Raw genomic sequence first — 3199 nt, 5'->3', positions numbered from 1 at the left:
CACACACACACACGTACACACACACACACGCACTCAAACAGAATTGCCTCATCTTAAACCAATATTATACTCTCCCGCCAAGGTTTCGTCTCAGCTTATCTGCCCTCACATTTTTGTCCTTCTTATCTCCTCAATGAACTGAACTGAAAGACAGGAAGGAAAGAAAAAAAAAAGAGTAGGTGATCAAACAGACAGGTAGAGCAGGAAAGACCCACTCTGCAAAAGTCAACAAGACCAAACCACACGCAGATCTCAAACTTCAAACTTCGCAACCACTGTAAACACGTCACTTGATATATTATAACGCTCTAAGAGTACCTTTTCTAGACGAAGATCACGGCTTCTTCCTCTGTCAAAGCGTTAATAAAAGAACGACTTAAATGTATATGAAAAGGGTCATTAATGAACCTTAACTTAAAGGCGTGTTTTGTAAGTAAACATTTTACACACGGTATTTACGAGATGCGTAGCCTCCATGTCATTTGAGCTCGACCACGTGACAATCCACCCGTCTGGAAAGTTGGTTTTGGCGCGAATCGTATCGGGCTCGGGTCTGTTAAAAAGTGAGGAGACTCCTGTCTTCTGGACACTTCCCTGCCTACCCGTCATCTCAAGCAGACTTCTGCCTCATCCTACTTCATCTCTCGGTGAGAACAGCTTGAATCCAACAGCACAATGGAACAGCAACAGCAGCAACAAGGCGAGGAGCAGGCTACCACATGGGCGGATCTTGTCGGAAAGGTAATACAGACTGAACTTATAGATACACTTGAATTACCAAGTTTTTATTCTAACATTTTTAGCCGTTTTGAGTTACCATAAGGTTAAAAAAAACCAAAAAACCAACAAACGAAATGGTCTATCTACTCTATCAAAAATCGTAATATTATACGGTTCCGTTATGAAGATAAAATTTTAAAAATTGCATTTGAAAAAGCTTGACATGATATGAAACTCTAATATATTTGACGTCGAGTTTCTCATAACTAGGTACTGAGCGCACGAAACGTTGTATGTCTGAGGCAGACTTATGGCATTTTTTGGGGATTATGTTTTACTGAAAATTTTTCACACAATGCTGTAAAAAACCCATTCAATGCTAATTAACTCTACTAATTGTGAAGCATGCAGACAAAATTTGTTACTTATAGTAGTCCTCAAATGAGGAGATGTCGGTTGAAAATTGACATAGGAGTGAAAGTTGCAGAAGATCAATTGATGCCTTTTTCTATAAGTTTCACTTGTCTTTTGTCCGTTCCTACTAATAGATCGTACAAACTCAAACTATAGATTTGACATATCTATGCCCATTGTGCTGAAATCCAAGAAGTTATTAATTTTGCCAGCACGCACGTCACACAATTACATAATGTTCTTTTAAAATTAGGCAATATGTTCCTCTTCAACAATTTACTCAACTAGATTGGTAATTTCATTCCTCCATATTGACGCTTCATAGATTGTTTAGAGGCTAGCTGCTCCAACCCTGTCTGTCTGTCTGTCTGTCTGGGTCATCCGGGTTGAGTAGGACACATATCCCCTGAGAGATTGAGAATTTTATTTAATATATTATTAGACTGTCATACATAGGAATTGAAGTCATCTCTTTTTTTAATGCTGCAGGGAAGATTCTAACCATAACACGACCCACGCTGGTGATATTTTAGGTTGCGTCGTATACCCAATTAGTAATTACTCTACGCGCTGCAGACGTAGCCCTATATTTGCTCTTTAAATGCTATTCCAACAGACCTCTGAGATCAAAGGGATTGGGTACCTCGGAATAGCTGATAGGGCCTAGCAGACAGACGCACAAAATGAGCCAAATGACGTCATATGGGGCAGCCCAGGCACTAAGAAAGGGAGAAAAACCAAATATCTGAGGAGGAATCAAAACGATTGCCGGTTAACTAGCACAACAATTTGTCCCTTTTTAGTGGGCATACTTGCGTCATTGGTGCAATGGCTAACATGTACATTATGTGTATTTGCCTTACACTCGAACGACATGAGTCTTTTTCCCGCCAGGCGAAATCTATTTGTTAGGCGTGCCTACAAAACTTTTTAAAAACCTTGGACTTTAGCCCTATGGACATAGAAATGTCAAATTTATAGTTTGATTTTGTACAGTAAGGACAACAGAAAAGTGAAACTTGAAGAAAATTGTGTTCGTTGAAAAACTTTCACCCCTTTGCCACTTTTTAACCGATATGTCCATTCTTGGATTACGAGAAGTAACTCATTTTGTCTGCACGGCTCATATTTTGTCTAGTATATCCATCTTTTTTTTGACGCTGCATGTGACAAAACCCCTGTTTTGCCCTGCATATCAAAGTCGAGACAGCCAGGTTTTTTTTTTTACGCAGCCTACATTTTGTCAATAATTGAAATAAAAAACAATATGGTTTACAATGTGCTAACAGGTGTCGGGATAGCAGCAAACATGCCATTATCAACACCAAACTGCTTTTGTAGATGAACTGCTGCTCTTAGCTTTTCTTTCTTCTTTGTTTCTTCTCTTTTCTATATTGTTATTCCCCCCCCTTGCCCCTCCCCCTAGCTCCACTACAATTCAGTCGCTTCCTTTTACAGGTCTACATCTGACAAAAACTAAGTGTGTTTAGGCAGTTTATACTTACATCCTCTCATGAGGCGCTCATAATATGACCTTATGCAGTTGCGAGCGCCGTAAAACTTCTACTAAAAAAAGATAAAACCAGCCTCTCATAACCTCTTTACACCCTCTCCATTTTGTATTTGTTGCAAAATCTCCTTCTACTCTTACAGTTTTCATCCCATGTTGCGTCTGTCTCAGTAGCGGAGTGTTGAGTTTCGGTATGGCTCTCTCGTGCCGATGTTCAATATTTGAATGTGCTTTAAGTTCGAGTTACTGTACTCGCTGTTCTTGCGGGACGAGGGAAAGAAAGAAGAGAAAGCAAGAGTGAGCGGGATAGTATGTATGAACGACCGAGAGAGAGAGAGAGAGAGAGAGAGAGTAAGGGAGAGAGACAGAGAGAGAGTGAGAGAGAGAGAGGAGCAAGGGAAAGAGAGAGAGAGAGAGAGTAAGAGAGAGAGTAAAAGAGAGAGTAAGAGAGAGAGAGTAAGAGAGAGAGAGTGAGTGAGAGAGAGAGAGAGAGAGAGAGAGAGAGGAGCAAGGGAAAGAGAGAACATGCGAGTGAGCTTTACAGGTGTAGAACTG

At 40.4% G+C, this 3199-nt stretch overlaps 1 protein-coding gene across 1 annotated transcript in view; it reads left to right on the top strand.

The window, feature by feature from the left end:
- Positions 1-486: 486 nt before the first annotated feature.
- LOC106013331 (chymotrypsin inhibitor) overlaps positions 487-3199 on the top strand; it is a gene marked incomplete in the record, with an annotated part of 5112 nt that continues 2399 nt past the window's right edge. Inside the window, 1 exon segment of the mRNA XM_013088744.1 lies at positions 487-741. Within this exon segment, the coding sequence (XP_012944198.1) occupies positions 676-741 (66 nt within the window).

The sequence above is a fragment of the Aplysia californica genome, unplaced genomic scaffold (genome assembly GCF_000002075.1).
Source record: "Aplysia californica isolate F4 #8 unplaced genomic scaffold, AplCal3.0 scaffold00803, whole genome shotgun sequence".
NCBI lineage: Eukaryota > Metazoa > Mollusca > Gastropoda > Aplysiida > Aplysiidae > Aplysia > Aplysia californica.
The sequence above is the reverse complement of the archived record's forward strand: the minus strand, read 5'-3'. Positions and strand labels throughout refer to the sequence as shown.